This window comes from Pipistrellus kuhlii, unplaced genomic scaffold, assembly GCF_014108245.1.
Source record: "Pipistrellus kuhlii isolate mPipKuh1 unplaced genomic scaffold, mPipKuh1.p scaffold_m20_p_9, whole genome shotgun sequence".
Classification (NCBI taxonomy): domain Eukaryota; kingdom Metazoa; phylum Chordata; class Mammalia; order Chiroptera; family Vespertilionidae; genus Pipistrellus; species Pipistrellus kuhlii.
The window spans coordinates 45,201,645-45,224,789 of record NW_023425595.1 but is presented as its reverse complement, the minus strand read 5'-3'; the positions used below and the strand labels follow the sequence as shown (position 1 = coordinate 45,224,789).

Genomic DNA, 23,145 nt, shown 5'->3' with positions numbered 1-23,145 from the left:
CTTAATGGATACTGGCCTACTTTGAAGAACTGAAAGCATCACAGATATTTAAAAAAAAAAAAATGGTTGTTACCACATACTTTTCTGTTTTCTGTTCATTGCTCCCAGATTTTTAAGCTCCAGCCATGGTACCATTACCAGAGCTCACCCAGGCTTCATAAAAGACAGTTTGGACAAAGGAATGAGATTTCATATTCAGGACAGAAAAGCGTTACATGGCTCTTAACATCCAATATGCTTTGCACTTACAGTGATTACTACTGATATGGGAGCCGGAAGGCCTGTGACGTGTTGTAATGTATAATTTTGCAAAGGCATGAACTAAGCATGAGGCCTTAGTAGAAAGGTAAATTACCTAAGTGGTAGTGAGCTTACTTCACCTCTTGGTTTCCATGTCTTCATGCACCTTCGTAATGTGATAAGGTCAAACCATGTGATGAAAAGTAATTTCTGTTGCATTCTAATAATGGGACTAAAAAAAGTAAATAGAATAAGAAAAAGAGGGACATTTCATGACCACTAGAATCTGTTTACATTTTTAGAAATGGAAAAGTTGAATTTGACAATGACTTTTATCTATGGATAAATCCATTACATTTTCAACAGGGGGGAAAGGCATGCTTTTAAGGGTTTCATGGTTTTGGAAATTGTTAAAGGTCTGTGGACACATTGAGAATATTGGCGGTCTGATGTAGCTTGAGACGAGAAGAGATGAGGAATGCGCACAAAGGGAAAGCATTTTATATATCAGATTTTTTAAAAGTGGGTGCATTAACACCATTTAATTAATGAAATGATTTATGGTGAGAGCCTTTCTGACCATACTCCTTTTTCCTGTGATAGGATTTTCAAACAGTTGATTTAAAAAATTGCAAATAGTTGTGTTTAATGTCATCTGGAAAGCTCAGGTCCATTGGCAGATCTGAAGGGGCAGTGATCCAAACAAACTTCCTTTTCCCCCACGCTATAATTTTGATTTTCCTTTTTACCTTCCTGTCCGCTAAATACACACTTTTATACATGCCTCCCACTTAGCTTCTTATCCTGAGTGCTCCTATGGATTCCAAGGTTTCACAAAAAAGGAGACTGTTGTGGAGCAAGAGAATAAGAACCACCTATTGAGAATACAGATGAGATAGGATGATGAGTGCTTTTTACCTTCCACTGGATTTCCTTGGCCAAGTTACTTCAGATAAGTTACTGTGGGTTTCTTTGAGCTTTGTTCATTCTCTTGGTTTGAAAAGCGTGGGCCCCAAAGCACATTTATAAAGCCGACAAAGGTGAAGATACATTTTTCTTTCTTTTTTTTCCCTTTTTCATAGCTCAGAATATCTAAATGGAAATATTTATACCAAGCAAATATCATCAGTGGTCTATATTAATGGATTTCCATTGGAACACAATGACTCATATTAAAACCACAGGAATGTAGAAATTCAATGTAAAAGTTCTACTTGACAAATGGCATTTGCTGTTTGGCATTGTTGGAATGACATTTGTTACCTACATGGAATTTTTCTGGGGGTTGGGCTTTGGCTTGCCCTTTGTGGAACCCATCATTGAACTTTTCAACTATTTTGATCTTGTACATTTTAAAAAATTTAGAATAGCATTTGAGAATGACTCAAATGAAAATCTTGGAAGTGTTTAGTTTCCTGGATCATAATGGGTCTACAAGACTTCCTTAGTTTTGGTTTGCCTGAAGAAAACATGTCTTAGATTGTACTAGTTTTAAAGCTTCAGTGTGTCATGCTTAAAGAAAAAATGAATATTTTTAACCCACAGATTACAGATATATAAAATTTAAATTGCTAAAAGTTTTGAATAACATTCATTCTATTTCTAGTTAAAACCCAGTGTCTACTATTGCTTTTTCATAAGCATGAAGCAACTATTAGCTTAAATTTCAAATATAGTAATACCTGTGAAAATTCAATGGCAACATTATAACATCGTGAAAAGAACCTGGATTTTGTACACAAATTGACTTAAGTTGAAATATCGACCTTAACTCTTAGCAACTATGCCTTTAAGTAGCTATTGAAATCTTCAAAGCCTTAGTTTTCTCAATTTTAAATTGAGAATTATATTATTAAATTGAACTACGTGAAAATTAAAATATTGAAACATTTTTATTTATTTACAAAAATGGCCATTTTGCATAGTTTCGCCTAATTTCTCTCTGGTAGGATTTTTTTTTAAAGGAGAGGATTAAGTAGGATGAGGAAAAAGAAATGAGTATGAGCACCTAGAAAAGTGTTACTTTTCTTTTTATTTTATTCGTTCATTTATTTTAAATATATTTTTATTATTTTAAGAAAGGAAAGGAGAGGGAGGGAGAGAGAGAAACATCAATGATGAAAGAGAATCATTGATTGGCTGCCTTCTGCATGCCCCACAGTGGGGATTGAGCCCACAACCTAGGCAGGTACCCTGACTGGGAATCAAACTGAGACCTCGTTTATAGGTCTACCCTTAACCCCTGAGCAATACTGGCCAGGCTCATTCCTAGTAAAAAAAAATTATTTTTCAATTATAGTATACATACATCCTTATTTTGTATTAGTTTCAGGTGTACAGCAATATTATAATATTACTAGAGGCCCGGTGCATGAAAATTTATGCACTAGAGCACGTGTGTCAAACACAAGGCCTGCGGGCCAAATCCGTCCCGCCAGGCCTTGCAATGTGGCCCGCACCGCGCTGTCATCACTGCACTCCGCTGCGTTTCCATCACAATGACAGTTTATGACTGTTCAGTAAACCATGCGGCCCGAGATTTAGGCTGGATTTTAGATTTTGGCCCCTTCTCTGATTGAGTTCGACACCCCTACACTAGAGTGTGGGGGTCCCTCAGCCCAGCCTGCACCCTTTCATAGTCCAGGACCCCTTGGGGGATGTCCACCTGCCAGCTTAGGCCTGCTCCCCAGAGGATCGGGCCTTAACTGGCAGTCAGACATCCTTCTGGTAGCCTGGGAGCCTGCAGTCACATATCCTGCAGTCACATATCCTTAGTGCTGCTGGGGAGGCCAGAGAGCCTCCTGTCACCTCTGCTGCATTTGCAGCTGTCAGCCCAACTTGTGGCTGAGCTGAGTGGAGCTCCCCTGTGGGAGCGCACTGACCACCAGGGGGCAGCTCCTGCATTGAGCATCTGCCCTCTGGTCAGTGCACCTCATAGCAACTGGTCATTCCCAGTCATTCTACTGTTAGGGTTAATTTGCATATTACCCTTTTATTATATAGGATTGACTATATTTCGTAACTACCAATTTGTAATTTTTAATCCCTTCATCTTTTTCACCTATTCCCCCAACTCCTCTCTCCTCTGGCAACCATCAGTCTGTGATGGTTTAGTCTATGAGTCTGAGGACATATGTTTAAATACTCTATGTTTATGAGTCTGTTTCAGTTTTGTTTGTTCGTTTATTTTGTCCTTTAAGTTCCACATTATAATTGAAATCATATTGTATTTTTCTTTCTTTGATTGATTTAATTCACTTAGCATAATATCATCTCTAGGTCCATTCATATTTATTTCATTTTTATTTATGGCCAAGTAATATTCAATTGCACATATGTAGCACCACTTTTTTATCCACTTGTCAACTGATAGACTTTCGGGTAACTTCTATATCTTGGCTATTGTGAATCTCTGAAATAAGCAAAGGGGTGCATATATTCTTTTGAATTAGTTTTTGGATTTTTTGGGGATATTTACCCAAACTCGAATAACTGGGTCTTAAGGCAGTTCTATTTTTAATTTTTTGAGTAACCTCTATACTGTTTTCCATAGTGGCTGCACCAGCAGTATACGAGGGTTTCCTATACTCTACATCCTCCTCAATGTTTGTTATTTGTGGATTTATTGATGATAGCCATTTTGATAGATGCTACAGGGTTAATAAATAACTCATACAGTTCAGTACCAAACAATCCAATTTAAAAATGGCCACAGGGCCCAAGCTGGTTTGACTCAGTGGATAGAATGTCAGCCTCTGGACTGAAGGGTCCCAGGTGCAATTCCCATCAAGGGCACATGCCCAGGTTGCATGTTCGATCCCCAGTAGGGAGCATGCAAGAGGCAGATGATCAGTGATTCTCTCTCATCAGTGATGTTTCTATCTCTCATCCCTTCCTCTCAGAAATTAATAAAAAAATGTATTAAAAAAACAAATTGGGCAAAGTACCTGAATAGACTCTTTTCCGAAGAAAACATACAGTTGAACAATGGACATATGAACAGATGCTCACTATCAATAATCACCAGAGAAATGAAAATTAAAGCAACAATGAGATATCACCTCACACCTGTAAAAATGGCTGTCATCAATAGTTTCCTTCTTTCTAATATAAAGTTATAGTAAACAAATTTATGATGATGCAAGACTCATTTCTTTCAGGGAACATTGTTGAAGTTAAGACTAATTTTTAAAAAAATATATATTTTATTGATTTTTTTACAGAGAGGAAGGGAGAGGGATAGAGAGTTAGAAATGTCAATGAGAGAGAAACATCAACCAGCTGCCTCCTGCACACCCCCACTGGAGATGTGCCCGCAACCAATGTACATGCCCTTGACCGGAATCGAACCTGGGATCTTTCAGTCCGCAGACCAACGCTCTATCCATGAGCCAAACCGGTTTAGGCAAGACTGATTTTTATATTGAAATCTATTTGTTAATGTTTGCTAATCACTAAAGGTTTCCAGTAACTAAATTTATATCTAATTTTGGAAAATTCAAAAGATATTTTACCAATGACACTATGATGTTTTTTCCCCTAATTATAATTTCAAGAATATTTCAGCTCACATTTAATTGCTTTTCATTTTGCATTGGTTTTTAAATTTTAGCTCCAAATTTCTTGGCCTTTTAAAAAACTTCTGCTTTGGGTAATATGGCCATTATTTTTATTATGATGATTTCAAAGTATACTAACTCATTGATTTTATTTATTGTGTATCTTTATTATTTGTCCAATTCTTTATGCTTAATTGATAAAATATATTACACTTTTAAAAAAGATGCTTTTGAATACTGAATACTGATGATATAGTAGAAAAAGTTAGAAAATTTCCTTTACTTCTAAGAAGTAAAGATTTGTATCCATATAATTTATGTCATTGTCTACATCTATATCTATGGTAGATACATATACATGCATATTGTTAATTCAGTAATATCTCACATATATTATTATTATTTTTTCTTATACAAACTTAACTTATTTTTAATAGCTACATAGTAGCCCATAATATGTACCATAATTTGTTTCACGTCTTTCTACTGTTGGCCATTTTAGTACTGTTCTTTTTGGTTTTGTATTATAGATCATACTGTAGTGAATATTCTTGTAGAAATTTACATGAATATTTTAATAAGTAGATCTGAACATTATTTTAAAAGAAAGGCCATGGTGTGATACTTTGGCTTTATTCAATGTTAGTTATTGTTAAGAAAAAAAATTAACTTGACTGACAATTCCTCTATAATACTAATACTAGATTCCCGGTGCACAAAATTTTGTGCACTCTGGGTGGGTTGGGGGTCCCTCAGCCTGGCCTGTTCCCTCTTGTGGTCTGGGACCCCTCAGGGGATGTTCACCTGCTGGCTTAAGCCAGCGCTCAGATATCCCTCTTGCAGACCTGGGCTGTAGCAACCTGGGACCCCTTGATCCTTATCGCCTGCTTGCAGGGGAGGTGGGTGAGGCTCCTGCAACCCCTGCTGTGTTCGCCAGCTGTGAGCCAGGCTTCTGCCTGTGGGAGTGCACTGACCACCAGGGGATAGCTCCTGCATTAAGCTCCTGCCCCCTGGTGGTCGGTGCCTGTCATAGCAACCAGTCATTCTGCTGTTCAGTTGATTTGCATATTAGGGTTTTATTATATAAGAAGATGTCATCTTATACTTGATTAACTGTATTGTTTTATCATGAGTGGAACTAGTGTGAGCCACTGCATGTTGACCAATTAAACTGAAGAGTTTGTCAGAAGAGTCTAAGGCTTAAATTCAGTTCTCCTACCCCTCCTTATTTGTAGTTTTGCTTTCCACAATTTCAGTTAACCATGGTCAACTGAGGTCTAAAACTATCAAATGGAGAATTCCAGAAGTAAACATTCATAAGGCTTAAATGGTGCATCTTCCTGAGAAGCATGATAAAATCTCTGTTCTGCTGTGTCTTGCTTTGGTATGTGAATCATCCCTTTGTCCAGAGAATGCACATAGTATATGCTCCCTGCCTGTCAGGCACTTAGTAGCTCTCTAGTCTATGTTATCAGATCGACTGTTGTGTTATTGCTGTGCATGTCATTATACAACCCTATTTTAGTTAACAGTGCTCCATTCATATAATTTTTATCACAGTATATTGTTACAGTTATTCTGTTTTATTATTAGTTATTGTTGTTAAGCTCTTACTATATCTACTTCATGAGTTAAACTTTATCACTGGTGTGTACACACTTGTGATCAGCGAGAGTTTAGTTCAGGACCATTGAGGATACCAAAATCTGCAGATGCTCAAGTTCCTTGGTTAGCCCATCATGTCTGTGGGTGCAAAATCCAGAGGTACAAAGGGCCAACTCTATGGAGAAAAACATGGTATACATATGGTTTGGTACTGTCTGAAGGCTTAGGCATTCACAGAGGGTCTTGGAATGTATCTCCTGTGGATAACAGGGGTCTACTGTTTTTGTGCATCATAAGCTTTAGGTAAATTGTCTGTACCTAAGGATCCATTCAGCCATTTGGAATGAATTACAGTTTATTATGTCGTGTAGGGACATTCATGAACTTTGGATATACCCCAAGAGCTGAATTGGTAGTTTATTTTGGGATTTAAAAAGAAAAGAAATAATTATTCCAGTTATTATTAACTGCTTTCTGGTTGCTCATTAAAATGTTATTTGTTACTGGTTTTACTTGAAATCTTATCAAAATAGCTAGGTTATCCACTTTTGAAATAGGCCTTTATTGAAATGTCATTTTAAAAAAATTCTCAAAATCTTGTTCTCATGGGATATCCATTATAATCTAAATTATTCAAATGGGTGTTGCTCAGTTTCACAGAGTAAATCCCATTCTCCAGAATGGTGGGAGGTAGGGAAGTGGAGGCTGAGTTGCTATCCTGGGCAGTATGGTATGATGGGGAGAGCAGGTCTTAAGTTCTGATCCTAGATATGAGCTAGATAGATCTCTAGATAGTCATCACTTTTAGTTCTGATTCTTTTTTCCCCCCTTAGTTTTCAAAATGAGTGCATTGAAGGGTCATTTTATAGGCTCATTCATACATTCGCCTAGCATATGTTTTTGAATACCTACCAGCTACTAGAACTTTCTTTGAATTCTTTATATACAGTTGAGTGGAATAAAGCTCAGCTTCCATAGCTACACCTATAGCATCACCCTGTAGAACAGAGGATGGAAACAGTACTGGAAAGAGTGATGTGCAAAAAGCCATGCCAGAAGAGCAATTAAGTTCTGGAACTAGGTCTGGTTTGTGGGTGACCAGGGACTAGAGTGATGATAACACCAGTTGATTTGTTACTATATGCCAGGCATGCACTATACCATATAAGCTCATCCTATAATAAAAGCCTAATATGCAAATTGGTCAAATAGTGGAGTGACTGGTAGCTATGATCTGTACAGGAGGTGCAGGAGCTCTGCACAGCCTGCAGGCCCTAACCAACGGGCCAGCCAAAGCAGGTGCCAGCAGGGGGCCCTGATTGCCCTGCAGAGGGAGACAACTGGTGGCAGCAGCAGCAGCAGGGGGTGGGGCCAGTGAGTGGGTGGTACCAGGCCAGCCAAGGCCGGTACCAGAGGGGGGCCCCCCAGTCGTCCCCCCAGTCACCCCACAAATCAGCTTTATTGCCAGCCAGGTCTAAGGACCCTACCTGTGCATGAATTTTGTGCACCAGGCTTCTAGTTTAATATAAAAACAATTTAGTGTGGATGCAGTATCATTTTTTTTATAGATGAGGGGAAAAAATGGCAAGAAAATCACCTAAGGCTACTGTATGGCTAGTAAAGGTGAGTCAAACTCAAATTTGTCTGATGTCAAAACATAAACAGTGATTGCTAAGTTTGGTTGTACCTCTGGAGGGCCCTGCTCCAGATCTCAGGAATCAGAATTTCAGGAAGTACAGCAGAGGTATGTTTATCTTTCCACAGTGCATCAAGTGATTTCAGTGTACAGTTAGATTAGGAAAATCTTGGGTAAAGATTTGCCTAAAACGATAGGGAAAGGTGCTTGTTGGGTAACAGTGTAAGCAACTGAATGAGTAAGAAAGTGTTGTGGTTTGGAAAGAACTCCAAACAAGGTGTCTGCATTCACATCTCTGTTCGGGGAAGTGAAGTGTTCTTAGGGAAATGATGGAGAGCATGCACAGAGGCCTGGGTTCCAGTCCTTGCTTCTTTATAAACTAGGGATGTAAGTGGAAGCAAAAAGAAAAGTTGGACTGGTGACTTGTAAGTCCTCATGAAAGAGCCACCTAAAATAGGGAAGTATTAGGTATTGTGTAGGCTTTATTTGGATTGAATAAAGAAATTTTCTTGGGGGAAAAAAAGAGTCTAAAATATTGACCTTAATGAGTACAAATTTACATAATTTTAGACAAACATGAAATACCAAATCAGAATATAAAAAATATTTTATAAACAAAACTCTATGGTACATTTTATCCTTATTTTTCCCCTGGAAATGATTAATTGTTGATGTACCAAGAGATAGCTAGAAAAATGACTAATTATTAAAGTTTACTATTAATACTCCTCTGGCCTTTTCAAATCCCTTTAAATAATATCGATAGTTATGTATAGCTATTTGCATGTAGAATGTCTTATTATATTTTCCCCAATTGTTGAGAAAATGCCCAGTTGAAAGAAAAATGTTTACTTAAAAGTTAATTTACCATAAAAGGTACTTTGCAACTCTCTCTAGAGTAAACTATCTCAATAGGATTTTGTTTCATTTTAATAGCTTTGTCAAGAACTTGGATGAGAATATAGAAATTGTGATTGTAAAACTTTCAGCTAAGGCAAATTAATAAGGAAAAAAACATCAGAATATAGGATTCATAACAAATTGTATATAATAAAAGGATAATACTATGCAAATCAACCAAATGGCAGAACTACCAGTCAGACCAGTCACTATAATGTGCAATTACCACTAGGGGACAGACACTTAATGCAGGAGCTGCTCCCTGGTGGTCAGGGCACTTCCACAGGGGGAGCACTGCTCAGCCAGAAGCCAGACTCACAACTGGCAAGTGCAGCAGTGGCGGTGGGAGCCTCTCCCATATCTGGCAGCACTATGATGTCCGAATGCTGACATGGGCCTAAACCAGCAGTCAGACATCCCCTGAGGACTCCTGGACTGCGAGAGGGCGCAGGCCAGACTGAGGGACCTCCCCACCGCAGTGCACAAAAGTTGTGGACCGGGCCTCTAGTCTGTAATAATAAAAGGGTAATATGTTAATTTGACTGGACATCATTCCAGTTGTCCTTCCTGGATGAAGCCAGGGCCAGAGTGAAATCTGAGTCCTAGGTGCCTGCTGGTAGCTGGAGGAGGGAAGCCTGGGTCCTGGGTGCCAGAGGGAAGCCAGTGCTGGCAGCCCAGGGAGGGAAGAGGCAGGGGGGTTAGTGTGGGACTGCCAAACAACTGAACAAACAGGCTGCATGGGGCGACCAGGCTGGCAGGAGTAACTGTGAGGGACTGCCAGACCAGCGGGGGGAGAGGGGCAGTTGGGAGTGACTGGGCTGGTAGGGGTAGGCAGTAAGAGGCAACCAGGCTGGCAGGGGAGGGCCAGTTATGAGCGACCAGGCCAGCAGGGAGGGGACAGTTAGGAGTGACCAGACTGGCAGGGGGGACTATGAGGGGTGATCAGGCTGGCATGCAGAGGCAGTGAGGTGCTATCAGGCTGGCAAGGGGGGCAGTTAGGGGCGACCAGGCAGGTAGGCAGGTGAGTGATTAAGAGGCAGCGATCCAGGATTGTGAGAGGGATGTCTGACTGGATCCCCAGGATTGGGCCTCAATCGGCAGTCAGGCATCTCCCAAGTGGTCCCGAATTGGAGAGGGTGCAGACTGGGCTGAAGGGATTACCCCCTCCCTGCATGAATTTCGTGCACCAGGCCTCTATTATAATAAAATGGGCTAAAGCTAATAAGTTCTTGTATTTATGTGTGCTCTCTCACACCTCCATTTTTTCCCTATAGGATAGCGGGGGTCATTGCTTCGTGATACTTCATGCGAGAAAATCTATATGTTGCAAACTCAAGATGATCCACTATGTGATATAGTTACCCCAGACTGAATAATCAGACCATGTCCTTAGTGAGGGAAATGATGATCTTCAGTGCTGCTGTGTCCACTTAGTCTGTGTAGAGCATGTGGTGTCTTGGGAAAAGACACTGAGATGATCAGGGAGTCTTAAAATTGTATCAAGAACCTTATAAGCACCCAATTTGTTTAGCATAAAGAAAACAAAATTGGGCTAGGAGATCATTTCAGTTTTCTCTTCAATGTTTGAAGGTCTGTCTTGGGAATATCTAGAGTCACCTAGTGAGTGGAAGTTACAGGGACATATTTCGTCTAAGTGTAGGAAAACACAATAGAAGACTTGACTTGACGGTGGGATAAGTTGTTGTCTCTGGGAAAATGCAACCTTCAGTCAGGGTTGGGGGTAGACACTGGGTGGATAGTGGGATGTGGGTTAGGCTGTTCTGTGTGTGTGTGTGTGTGTGTGTGTGTGTGTGTTTCTCCAACTTTGTAAATATATTTTAGTGAATTAGCAAAAATAAATTTAGTAAAATATTTAGTCAAAACTGACCTCCTCCTTTTTTTAAAAATATCAGACTTAGATATAATTGCCATAAAATGTAGTCCTTATCTCAAACAAGGAGTTTTGTGGTGATTACACAAGGTACTATAATTGCCAAAATTACTTAATTCCAATTGGTTTTCCACACTTCATTCAGAGTAATCATTACCAAACACTGGTCTCTTCATACCGCCTCCTTGCTTTAGGCACAGTCACTCTGTGTATCATCGTATCATTAAGATAAAGCTACCCATTCTTTTTTTTTTTCTTTTTTTAAAATATATTTTATTGTTTTTTTACAGAGAGGAAGAGAGAGAGAGAGTTAGAAACATCAATGAGCGAGAGACATCGATCAGCTGCCTCTTGCACACCTCCTACTGGGGATGTGCCCACAACCAAGGTACACGCCCTTGACCGGAATCGAACCCGGGACCTTTCAGTCTGCAGGCCGATACTCTATCCACCGAGCCAAACTGGTCTCAGCTAAAGCTACCCATTCTTAACATGGCCCACAAAGTCCAGCAAGGTCTACCGCTACTCACTACTCCAGTTTTATGTTACATCACCCGCCGTTTCCAGTTCAACCATGTCGGCCTTCTAGTAATTTCTCAAGTGCACACTGTGCTCCCATTTGCCACATATCAGTTGTCATGCTGTTGTTTTTTCTGCATGGATGGCCTTCTTATTCCTAGATGATGCCTGCTGTCATCCTCCAGGCCTTGGTTCATTTTTAACTTAAGCAAGGAAGTGTTTCTAACCTTCCTACTGAGATCTCATGTCCTGTCACACATGCTCATACTCTGCATTTCTCATTCACATTATTGACCACTGTTGCAATTTACATTTGATTATGTAACTATTTGATTCAATATCTGCTTTTCCTGCTAAAATATAAGCATCCAAAGGCATGTTCTGTTCTTCGTTCACTGTTGAACCCCTGGTGCCTTGCCATATGTGCAAATCACACTGAACGTGTTGAGTGAGTAATGTAAGCGGAACACTTTCTATAAAGTCCTGAAGAGAACATTTGGAGAAAGAACGGGATATGGTGATCCTAAGGCGATAAATTCATCTTATATAGTGCTTGCATTTTTAAAGACTTTTTCCCCCCCCACAAAAGTCCTAAGAGCTAAGTATATTACATTATATTAACTTTACAGATAAAGGCATTTTATCTTTGTCAACTTTGCAGACGAGGGTAGTTAACCAGATCAAGACTCATAGTTATTAAGTAGAAAATTTAAGGTAAGAAACCATGAGTTTGAGATTTTTAGGAAAATAACCAGCCACTTGATATACCCAGGTGTTATATTCATCACTTCCTTCAAATGGCATAGTGTCTTATAATTTTTTTTAATAGGACTGTCTTAGTTTGGGCTGCTATAACCAAATACCATACACTGAGTAGCTCACACAACAAACATTCATTTTTACGGTTCTGGAGGCTGGGGAATTCAAGATCAAAGTAACAGCAGACTCACTGTTGGGTGAGGGATCTTTTCTTGGTTTGCAGTCAGCCATCTTCTTGATGTGTCTTCCCATGGAGAAGAGGGAGGTGAGCTCTTGTCTCTTCCTCCTCTTTAAGAGAACTGATCATAACATGGGTTCTCCCTTCAAGATCTTATCTAACCCTAACTACCTCCCTAAGGCTCTACCTCCACATGCCCTCGCATTAGGTTTCCACATGTGAATTTTGGGGCACAAACATTTCGTCTATATAGCAAGAACTAAGCTATGTTTTATTAATATCTATCTAAATTATAATTTTAGTTTTAAAAATTACATATGGTTTTCTCCATTATATTTTAGAGAGCCTTGACAGGTAGGATTTTAAATGAGAAAGTAACACTGCCATCTAGTGACAACTAACCTGAATGAAATTTGAAAACTAGACTAGGTAGCTGGTTAAGGTCCCAAGGAATGGTGAAGCAAGTTATTCCCAGGGAGTGGGAAGGGCACATAACTTAGGCAGTCAGTTCTTTTCAGAAGCCATTTGAGGCAGTTTATTCTTAAGGAAGTCATGGATGAATAATAAACAAAGCAGATGCCCTGGTTTGTAGAATGTTACCCAGGTAGTAAGCTGATGATTGTGCCACTTTGCTTTGATCTGTCTCCATTTTCCTCACTCTCGCCACAGCTTCTGAATGAGGGAATTTGTACTCTGATAACCTAACAAAATGTTTTCATCTTAGTTGAAAGAGCTAAGCACATTCAAGAACAAACATAGATGAGGAAATGAGTCCTTGGTAAAATTTCTGGTTAGATCTTGCAGCATCTAAAGGAAGAAGTGGAATGCCAAAATAAACTGCATCTGTCCCAAGGGAACACTTAGAGCCACTTTGAATTAAATTGCTGAGTGATTTAATGTAAACAACATAATAAAACACTCCAGAGACACAAAAATAGTTAGAAAATGAAGTATAAGAATTTTCTTTAATGTATTGAACCACAAGGAAATTTGTATAACTTATTTGTATCTCTTAAGTCCTAAATTTAATATGGTAGACTTTAAGCTGATGCATTTTAAGTGAATTATTGTCCTGATACATTAATATTGCCAGAAAAATATTATCTAAAATTCCTTGAGTTAAAAAAATTTTTTTATGTACAGAAGCCAGGTCAAAAGATATAAAAATTATTCTTTTTCTCTGGAGGCCTAAATAACAAAAACCCATCATTTTCAAAGAATAATTATATTTCTGATCAAGGTGAGAAAATTATACTTAACATTTTTAAAGATAGTCTGTAGAGGATTATTCTATTTGTCCAGTTACTGGTACATATAATGAACAGTCTCCCTAAGGTGTTCTGACTTATGATGTAGAAATAGCCTAACTGGAAATATTAAATTTTTTATATAAGTCAATGAAAATTATTGGTTTTCTGACACTACTTATTACCTGGTTTCCCCTTCAGGAATAATATTTCATATACTGACAATAAAGAATGTGTAATAGACTTGCTATTTCACCAAGAGTTAAGTTGGAAATCTCAGGGCACAAACCATTTTAAGATTAAGATAAGAAAAGCATCTGAGTTGCACTTATTTCTTAGCCAATATCCTTAAAATAATAATGTTATGTTTATTTCTGGAAAAGTGTACAGATATGACCTTATCTCTTGTTTTCATATGATAAACTATTCATTGGATTAGTAGTACCAGACAATAGCAAATGACAATCTAGCAAGAATTGGATTAAAATTAGTTGCCAAAAAGCATTGCATCAATACTGAAGGGGGGACAGATTTTTTTTTTTTTAAAGTGTGTTGTGCAATGTAGTTTTGATTAGCTTTGCATGAGACACAGCTGATCTGGGACCTCTCCTAATTTTGGGTCAGGGTCAAACTCTAGCTTTGTGCTGACGATGAAACCTGAAAGATGAGTAGTTAGTAAGGTGAAGAGCTTACAGGCAGGTGGTGGTGTGGAAGGGGGCTCAGAATGTTCTAGAGAGAGAATGTCAACTGCAAGTAGAAAAAACAAACAAACAAACCTTAAATATATAGAGAAAACATAAACACAAAGCTCGGTTTGAAGTTCTTGGTATCTAATCGACCAACAGAGGATTCAACACTGCAGTAGTGTGGAAGTGAAGAATATATGGAGGCTCTCTAGGACTCTTTTTTTAAAAAAAATATATATTTTATTGATTTTACACAGAGAGGAATTGAGAGGGATAGAGAGTTAGAAATGTCGATAAGAGAGATACATAGACCAGCTGCCTCTTGCACACCCCCTACTGGGGATGTGCCCACAACCAAGGTACGTGCCCTTGACCGGAATCAAACCCGGGACCTTTCATTCCGCAGACCGACGCACTAACCACTGAGCCAAACCAGTTTCGGCTCTCTAGGACTCTTGAACAGCATGAACAGCATGGAGGGGCAGAACAAGAAATGGACTTCGTGCTGGAAAAATGTACTCGGCCAGAATAACAGTAGTAGAAATGAGAGGTCTAGCTTTTATGGCAGTGCTGGAGCAGAAATAAACCAGTTTCTCTTGGGTTTTGGTGAGGGGAAAGTGGGAAGTTATTCAACACTCTGGGCATTTACCACAATCCTTAAAGGGAGCAGGGTGAGGTCTGTAGCATGTTTGCAGTGTACCCGTGCCTTTGGCTGTGTTTTGACCCTGGCTTTATTTGTTCAGCTAGGATTGTGTCTAAGCAGAGCTTCCGCATCTGTTCTTAACCTCAACTGCAGCCTCATCCTGTTACCCATGTGCCGGACACTCCTGGCTTACCTTCGAGGATCCCAGAAGGTAAGAAACATAAAATTCTAGTCACAGGTCGCAGCATACAAATCCAGTGCAACAGCAGCAGGTTAGTCCTGCTTAGTTCTCCCTGTCTGATTTTCTGCTAGAGCCATTGCTTCAGACATGACAGGGAAGACCATGTCACCTGCCAAGATGATTAGTGAACTATTCCAGAAAATAGCACTAAAGGCAGAGGGTTATCGAACAAATTACTAATAGTGGCATTGAGTGCTATGCTAAGCATTTCTCATATTTAACTGTGAAGTCTCACGGTGATTCTGTAATCAGACATTGCAGATGCAGAAGCTGAGGAATACAGGGTTTAAGTCACTGGAAGATCATGAGACCAATGAAAGGCAGAGCTAAGATCAGTCCTCGTTCTGAGCTCTTTCCATAGTACTCTGCCTCATCGCGATCCTGTTTTTCATTTAGTTCAGTCCCTGAGAGCACACACCAGCTCTGTGGCTTTTGAGCAATGCACAGAATGAGTATTAGTGTTGATGGCAATTTATCTCTTAAAATACATACCTCTTTTGAGCAACATAATAGGCTTAGAAAATGTCTTGATTAAATAGTGGTGTCATGTGTGGATATTTAGTGTAAAATGAAGGATTTAAGAAAACAGACAAGCACTTTGAAATTCTTTTTGTCAATTATCCGTGTGTGTGTGTGTGTATGTGTATGTGTGTGTATGTGTGTGTGTGTGTGTGTGTGTGTGTGTGTGTGTGGTGTATGCTGTATTGTGGTCATTCCTTTCTTCTCTAAGATGGTAAGACACTACTGCATAGATACTGATATTTGAAAAAGAGTTGTAAATGTGAGGTCACTTTGCTGTCCTGTGAACTTTATATGACTGGATTTACTACAGTAATACTGCTCAACCTTTCCATGTGATTACATTTGGAAACTCTACTTTTAATGTGGCAATTTGTGGAAATAACTCTTGGTTGCCTACCACTGTAAAATGTGGGTTGTGATCTCTGCGGCTGGCTTTTGGCTCGGCATGAAGAAAAAGGAAACAAATGGCAGGAGATTACAAGTGCCCGTCTAGGTCTCTCATATTTAATGTCTTAAAGAATTGTCCCTGAGTGTGAAACATAGTTATTCAAAGATGGTTGACATTTTATTTTTCTTAAGATCAAACAGGCATTTAAATGAAATTTATTTCTTTTAAAATATAACCTTTCTTTATTTTTACTGCAAAAGGAAATCATATATATAGAGTGAAATCCAAAAATTCCAGAAATATCTGAAGTAATCAGTGAAGGTTTCCCCTAGCATTTCTCCTTCAGGACAACCGCTGATTACAATTTGGGGTAAATACCTACGGATAAGTTAACATAGAATGCTACTAATTTTAAACAATATAGGATTTTATGTTTTATAACTCTTACCTAACAATAAATCTTACACATTTCTCAATATCAATAATAAGTCTGCTCACATTCTGTTTAATGGTTTGACTGTTCCTTTGATTAGATATATCATAATTTGTCTCACTGGTTTTTAACTTGATAGCGTCTGTCATGTTTCTAAAACACTGATATTATAAAAATGCTGTAGTGAAAAGCTTTGCACACATACATTATTTACTGCATCATTTTTACAATAGTAAATGGTTGTCATTTAGGTGCCAAGCAGGAGAACCAGAAGGTTGTTGGATAAAAGCAGAACATTCCATATCATCTGTGGTGTTACTATCTGTATTTTCTCAGGTGAGGAAACCAAAAACTGTTAACTATTATGTTATAATCATATTTTATAAATGGTATTTTTAATTATTCTATAAATTATTTACTGTCACAAACCCGTGATTTTCTTAATACTTAAGCTTAATTTTCTCTTCCATGTTTTTAAAGAGGGTTGTCTATTGGTGCTACAAAAAATGTGTGTCTTATGCTAAGTTTGACCTCCAAGCTGGTAACGATTGTTTCCTAGAGGTAAATAATTTAATTTAAAAAAGATGAAAAGAAGCAAACTAAAAGTTTTTAAGCTCTACAGCTAATATAATAGGAATGTAACTGCAGCAAAATTGGATTGAAAAATGTAAATTCATTGAGTATGATACCACCCAAAATTTTATTTGATAAATATTTCTTTGAAAATGACACTTACTTAGAAGAGCATATTTCAGAAATTTGTGGAAATTGATCCTGCTCAATTCTAAGTTGAAATATAAAGTGAGAAACTTTTTTTTAAAGAATCGTTTTAAAATAAACATTTATCCTAAGTATTTATATAATACTTTAAAATACTTTGGAGCAGAAAGTAATAAATATATGATTAAGTGCATAGACTCTGGAGATGGATTATGTAGAGTTTATCCCCAGCTGCCCTTCTGCTCAGAGAACATGCGTATGAAGTTCTTAGGGTAGAATTTGTTATGATAGTTTACAGTCTGAGGGGTAATTATCTCAGTGGCATAGCCCCTGACATTTTTATATGGTTGTTATTTGTAGAATAGATCTATTTTGGTGCTAGGAACCTTTGGTCTGAATAGTTTTGTAAGGCAATTTTGAACCAGGAGTGTTTGGATACAGCTATTACCAAGATAGACTTTAAGCTTTTTAATAATTACCAAGCATTTCTTCACTTTCTCATTCCTAAACATCTATCTTCCCATTGGTAGTTGCCTCCTTTGGAGGTGAGAGATGGGGAGAGGCTCCGGGATGGGATTAGAACTCCGATACAGCCAAGTCTAGGGATGGAGTACACATCAGGAAGAGATGGGGGCCACGGGTGTGATAAGGGTTAGGGATGGATTAGAGCTAGGGAAGGGGATCATGAAACACTGGCACATTCATAGCTTCATTTGTTCTCAACCATACTTGCATTCAAATATTTTGGTTCAGTTGCAGAATAACCACTACTGAGGTGGTGTAGAGTATTGCCATGAATGAGCATGTTTCCAAGGGGGTCTGCATTCTGCCCCTGACTAGTGGTCTGACTTAGCTAAATTATTGTTCTAATCTTAGTTTTCTTATCTGTAAGACAGGGATGATTCTACTTACCTCACTGTTTTATTGTTAAAATTAGAAGTCTGATGCATGAAAATTCATGTTAGAATGGGCTTTCCTTTCCCTGGCTACTGGCACCATCTTTCCACTCCAGCCCAGCCCCTTTCCACTCAGACCCCAGAGCCACCTCTTTTCACTCTGGCCCTGCCTTCCTATGCTGCCCAGAGGCCCTAAGAGACCAGGGTGGGACAGAATGCCCCCATCACTCGGCGCCTGTGTATGCAAATTAACCACCATCTTTGTTGGGTTAATTTACATATCACTCCTGATTGGCTGGTGGTGTAGTGGAGGTACAGTCAATTTACATGTTTGTCTATTATTAGGTAAGATTGCTATACAAAGTGCCTGGCATAGCTTTCTCCCTGATGACTAAAACTAGAAGCTTTTAATTCTTTTGACCTAAAAGGCCTTATAAAGAAGGAGAATGTATCTCATACAGATACCACCTAGACCTTATATTTAGGAGAATTCAGAAAGAATGGCTATTCCTCAAAGGAAGCCTTTATGCTTTTGACCATTAAGTATGTAGTTAACATATAAATCTTTAATTTTAAATTAAGGTAATTTTTTTACTATTAATTTCTGAAGTGCTGAAGCCATAGGATAGGGGTGTCGAACTCAATCAGAGAAGGGGCCAAAATCTAAAATCCAGCCTAAATCGCGGGCCGAATGGTTTACTGAACAGTCATAAATTGTCATTGTGATGGAAACGCAGCGGAGTGCAGTGATGACAGCGCGGTGTGGGCCACATTGCAAGGCCTGGCGGGACGGATTTGGCCCGCGGGCCTTCTGTTTGACACATGTGCCATAGGAGATAGTTTTGCTTAAATAATGTTTTATACCTGTGCCAAAGTTGAGGCTCACTTAAATGTTCTTTGTTTTATATATTTGAAACTTTGCCATTGCTTGTTAATTAATCCACTTTAGTTCTCTGATCACCTTTTTGTTGCTGTTGTTAATCCTCACTTGAGGATATTTTTTTCATTGATTTTCAGAGAGTGGGTCCCAGATTGGTGAGGGTGCAGGCTGGGCTGAGGGACATTCCCCAGCCCCCGTGCATGAATTTCATGCACTGGACCTCAAATATATATATAATCTTGACTTACAAAGGTTCTTTTATTTTAGCCTTTGAAAATTCAGTTTCTTTACTTGATTTTTTTATACTGAAACTGTCTGTAATTAAGATTGCTTGTGTCTTTAAAACTCCCCTTTTAAATTTAAAATTTTATTGCTCACGAAGCTGTCAAAGTTTGATCCTGTATTTACTTAGAGGGAAGAGCTGAATCCTCTTCATAGAACATTCCTGAAAATTAACCCCACTGATTTGTGCCTGGTGCAATTCTGTAGGTGTGCACGTGGCTGCCCACCTGGTGAATGTCCTCAGTTTCTCAGAGAACTACCGTGAGGATTTCCTTGAACTGAACGTAGCAAGATACCGAGACGAGGTGGGTGGTGTCTGTCTCCTCATTTGTCTTCCACTCATCATGAGATGACTAATGAGGGCAAGCCATTTTCACAGAAAAATTTCTACCTTGAGTGCTCTTAAATGCAATTGTCAACTTGAGTTTTATTCCTTTTCCATTGGAAATAGAGGTAATTAATGTTTTGCAATCTCCTCTGCTGGGAATGGGAGTTGGGCGAGTGTCTGCTCTTTTTGATGGGCAGTGTTCAGATGGTTGCCACTCAAGCCTGCCTTCTGCCTCCCAACAGCCTTTGTCTATGATAATTCCCTGTCATGCAGTGGGGACTGTCCACAGTACCATTCAAGGGTGACAATCCTTAACTCAGAAACTATGCTTGGGGGAAACAGGGCAGAAAAACAGGTTGATCATTTGAGGGTCCTGGATAATCAGGACATTATTGAGTTTTTTGTTTTGTTTTAAAAAAATATATATTTTATTGACTTTTTTACAGAGAGGAAGAGAGAGGAATAGAGAGTTAGAAACATCAATGAGAGAGAATCATCGATCAGCTGCCTCTTGCACACCCCCCACCGGGGATGTGCCCGCAACCAAGGTACATGTCCTTGACCGGAATTGAGCCTGGTACCTTTCAGTTCGCAGACCGACGCTCTATCCACTGAGCCAAACTGGTTTCGGCCATTATTGAGTTTTAATGATTCATTCATTGGTTTTGTTTTTTAATCCTCGAAACAGGTGACCTTGAGCTGAATTCTGTGGCAGGCAATACCTGTCTTAGGGGTGCCTTTCTCCATGTGCAGCTGCCCATGAAATGAAATTATGTGTGGGAGGAGCCAGGCCAGAGCCTGATGAGCAGCATATGCACAGCCCTGGTTAGATCTCTGTGGCTCAGTATTTTCATCCTGTCCCCGGGCTGTCCTTGCTTCATGCCAAGACAGCATTAAAACCCCACTGTTCCGTTTTCCATTTGACGGAACTCTCCCTGTTCTGCTAAGTCTGTTAGTGACTTAATGAGATATTCTCCTCTCACTCTCTTTTCTCCTCCACATATCACCAATTTTAGCTAGATTAATATTGCTCATATGTTTGGCTCCCTCCCAAAACAAAACAAAACAAAAAAATAGCAAACAGAAACATCTCAAAACCGAAATCATAAGCAGCCTTTGATAAATCCTTTGACTATAATAGTGTTTTTGAAGCCACCAGTATGATTTAATTGATCTGGTTTTGGGTCAGGCATTGTTATGTTTTTCAAAATATATTTTTTACTGATTTTCAGAGAGGAAAAGAGAGGGGGAGAGAGAGAGATAGAAAACATCAATGATAAGTGAGAATCATTGATTGGCTGCCTCCTGTACACCCCCTACTGGGGATTGAGCCTGGGCATGTGTCTTGATCTCCTGATTCATAGGTCCACACTCAACCCCTGAGCCACACTGGTCAGACAGGCATTGTTATTTTTAAAGAGTTCACTGGGTGATTGTAGTGTGCAAGAACCACTGGAAAGTCCAGCTTTATAGCAGGATAATGGAAGTTCTTTCATGTAATGAATTCAAATCAGAGCCACCACTTCCCCATTTACCACCACATCCATCCAACCCTCTGTCCTCTGCAATTTCCTGTTTTAACTTTGCCTTCTTTGCTTCTCTCTTTTGTTTTATAATTCATATGTCTTTAATAATTATACTGCTAATATTTTTAAAAAATGTAATATAATTTTGTTTAATATTTTAATACATGTAGTCATTAATTTTATTTTTTATTTTAAAAGGGATATATGCTCAGTGCAAAATACTTTAAAACTCCCAAGTACATGAAAAGTAAAGCTTTCCCTCCCAAAATAGCCACAGTTAATAATTTTATGTTTTCTCTTAAGATATTTTAAATGGTATTTTATGATCCAGATTTCTCAGTAATTTACTTGCTTCCATAAATATATGTAATGTGGCTTGCTATATTAGAAATATATCTTATTCCCTTCTTATTAACACGCTATTATATCTTTTTAGCCTTTTCCTTATTCACAGATGTTTAGGTTGATTTCTAGTTTTTCTATGATTTACTCGCCAATAAATTATTATTATTAATATTATTATTAATATTATTATTATTTTTGGTACATTACTGCTAGGCATTTTTATAGAAGTAGCATTTGGTTTCAAAGGCATACTCATTTTTAATTTTCAATGGACATTGCCAAATTTCCTTTCAAAAAGGCTTCACCAGTTGATTTACTTCTACCAAGTTTATCAGAATGCTTATTTCTACACCTCACTTAAAAAAAAAACAAAACCACAAAAACATTTTGCCAAACTGATGGATGAAAAAAGGTAACTAATTTTTAAAATTTATATTTCCCCTTTTTTTAGTTCCTTCCTTCCATTGTCCCATTTTATTTCCATTTCCTCTTTTTTAAGATAAATATTTTTTATTACCTTGTAGTTAAAGGCAATGTGTGCTAGATAAAGATGAAAAATACACACACATATGTTGCATGAAAATACAGATATATTCTTCTATGAATTGTCTCTGAAAAGAATAGGTTTGTGCCCTTCACCTATTGTTCTTGCTTTCTGCTTTCATTCTGCCTCCTCCAGGTCTTCAGGGATACATACTTGAACTTGTGATGGTGGCAAATTCTTGGCCTAGTTGAATCTGCCTCATCTTGTCATCTGTGAAACCAACTCTTACTCTCACATTCCATCTTTCTTTTGTGGCCATATTAATTGTTCCATCTTCTGAGTTCCCATAGCTGTTTATCCCACTTCATTCAACTCATCTTCTATTTTTAGCAGTTGTTTAAACATTGGGTTGCTCTATGTTACTCTTTAGCCAGGTGTAGAAGGCAGTTGACCTAAGCTGGATCAGGAGCTATTCCTAAGCCAGTGGTCCGTACTCAGTGCCCCTGGAATTGTATCTTACAGAGCCTTCCTACTTTGTAAATACCTGGCCTGATCCCAGACTCAGTGGAAGCATAGGATGAAATTCACAAGTTGAGCAGTATCAAGCACCATTAGGCTGAAAAAAATAAATAAATCTACAAATTTACTGGGGATTAATCTAAGTTTCCCAGAAGATAGAAAAGCAATTGACTAAGATTCATCACACCATGAGATAAGTAGTTTAAATAAAACACAATATTAATGCTTTATATTTTTGAGAAACGGGAACCTTTTTATCCTCACTACCTTTCATGATGTTTGAAACATAAATTCTCAATTAGTAGTCTTTGCACTGAATTTACAGTGTACCAACCCTTCCTGGATGTTTTATCACTTTTGAGTCCCACTGTCTTGATACGTTGTAGGGGTAGTTTGGTAATCATGGTATTAATGTTTCCACATTATAGCCAAAAATACTGAGTTTCAATTTGGTCAAAGAGTGGACTTCAGACCACAGCCCCTGGCTTTTCATTTGCTATCAAGTTGAAGCTTAAGCCTTCACATTCCTCATCCTCTCATTTCTCAACTCAGAGATGGATAGACTTCTCTAAGTTGAATTTGTACTTGTTATAATCTACTTTAGCATCATGAAACCATTATGAAACTTGATGGGAGAATAGTATTTTAAATAATTAATACATGGATCTTATACCCAGCCCAATTCCTTGTAGAATGTGATATTATCAATGTTTTATCT

General features: G+C 38.5%; 1 protein-coding gene across 3 annotated transcripts in view; it reads left to right on the top strand.

The window, feature by feature from the left end:
• NOX4 (NADPH oxidase 4) overlaps positions 1-23,145 on the top strand; it is a 143,418-nt gene that overhangs the window by 8,699 nt on the left and 111,574 nt on the right. For 2 of the 3 annotated variants that reach the window (XM_036427453.2, XM_036427452.2), the window contains exons 3-5: positions 14,964-15,074; positions 16,699-16,783; positions 19,433-19,530. In XM_036427453.2, coding sequence (XP_036283346.1) covers positions 14,964-15,074; positions 16,699-16,783; positions 19,433-19,530 — 294 coding nt within the window. The remainder of the gene's footprint in view (positions 1-14,963; positions 15,075-16,698; positions 16,784-19,432; positions 19,531-23,145) is intronic. The other variant, XM_036427454.2, reaches the window with a different exon arrangement.